This window comes from Numida meleagris, chromosome 1 (genome assembly GCF_002078875.1).
Source record: "Numida meleagris isolate 19003 breed g44 Domestic line chromosome 1, NumMel1.0, whole genome shotgun sequence".
Classification (NCBI taxonomy): domain Eukaryota; kingdom Metazoa; phylum Chordata; class Aves; order Galliformes; family Numididae; genus Numida; species Numida meleagris.
This window is the reverse complement of record NC_034409.1, coordinates 51,895,850-51,897,189: the sequence shown is the minus strand read 5'-3', so window position 1 is coordinate 51,897,189 and position 1,340 is coordinate 51,895,850. Positions and strand designations below refer to the sequence as shown.

Genomic DNA, 1,340 nt, shown 5'->3' with positions numbered 1-1,340 from the left:
TGTGACAGAGCTCTCACTTGAGCTACCTGCAGCTATATCTTTTTCCTCCTTACCCCTCCCAGGCACTGGCAGTCTCACAGCTGCAGTGGAAACAGCTTCAGGCCGCAAGGCGCTGGTGGTGGGGAAGCCTAACACCTACATGTTTGATTGCATCGTGGAGCGTTTCGGCGTCGACCCATCCCGTACCCTCATGGTGGGAGACCGTCTGGAGACAGATATCCTCTTTGGCAAGAACTGCAGCCTCTCTACCATCCTCACGCTGACAGGTGTCTCCCGCCTGGAAGAGGCACTGGCCTACATGGCCAGCGACAGTGCTGCTGCCAAGGATATGGTGCCCAATTACTACGTTGTTGGGAAACATTGCATGCCTGGTAGCGCATAGCTGACTTTTCTCAAAGATTTACGGTATGACCTTAGATAAGAAGTAAGCTGTGTATGTGTGGAATTTACTGCTTGTAGTGCTTTAATTAACAGCAGGTGCTGTGCTCGAAAACAGCCTGGGAAATGATATTGTTTTGAGACACTTCTGAGATCTGTGGGGCACCTATCTTGTAAACAAGTATGCTATATAAGGAAGGGCTGTTGCCCTAATAAACGGAGCTGTTTGAACCCACACTGAGTTGCTGCTTCCCACGCGGGCGGGCGGGGGTTTGTCTTTTCCCTTTGCCGACTGTCGGGGTGACCCTGTGTCCAAGTGTTTTCCTACATTTGGCGCCCGAACAGGGACCCCCGATTAGGTGCGTGGTCGGACGGCGAGAACGGCTTTTTGGGCCGACTGCTGGACAGTTTTTCGCTGTATCCGGGGGCTCCAGCGCTTGGCCAGCGTGGCTCCGTCTGTTTTTCACCGGTGATTGATTGTGTTGCAACGATGGAGCGGGAGGTAGCCCAATAACTTTTATTACGCTTTTTAGAAAAGCAGGGGGTTGATGCGGGGACGTTGAAGTTAATCCCTAACTTGTTAGATTACGGTCGTTCGTCGGGTGTGTTTTTGCATGCTGGGACGCTGTTTAATGTTGATGAGTGGCGTACGTTAGGAGATACGCTATGGGATCATGTTATCGATGAGAGGAAGGAAGCTAAGAGGTTAATGAAGCACTACGCGATAAACATATTGGTACAGCAGGTGACTTCGGCGTGTGCGTTGCGGTGGCACCTGAACAGACCTGAGAGGGCTCAGGGGGTGACCACGGAACGACCTCAAAACTGTTGAGAGACAGAGAGGAGGCGCAACGACACGGGCCCAACCAGGGTGAAGGGGACGCTCCTCTAGGCGGTTGGGAGAGAATGGAGCAGAGTTTAGCAGCGGGCTCCTTCTCGTTATTCTCTCTAAGAGAGGTGAA

General features: G+C 52.4%; 1 protein-coding gene across 1 annotated transcript in view; it reads left to right on the top strand.

Moving 5' to 3' along the window:
• PDXP (pyridoxal phosphatase) overlaps positions 1-1,340 on the top strand; it is a gene marked incomplete in the record, with an annotated part of 11,070 nt that overhangs the window by 9,459 nt on the left and 271 nt on the right. Inside the window, 1 exon segment of the mRNA XM_021385492.1 lies at positions 63-346. Coding sequence (XP_021241167.1) covers positions 63-346 — 284 coding nt within the window.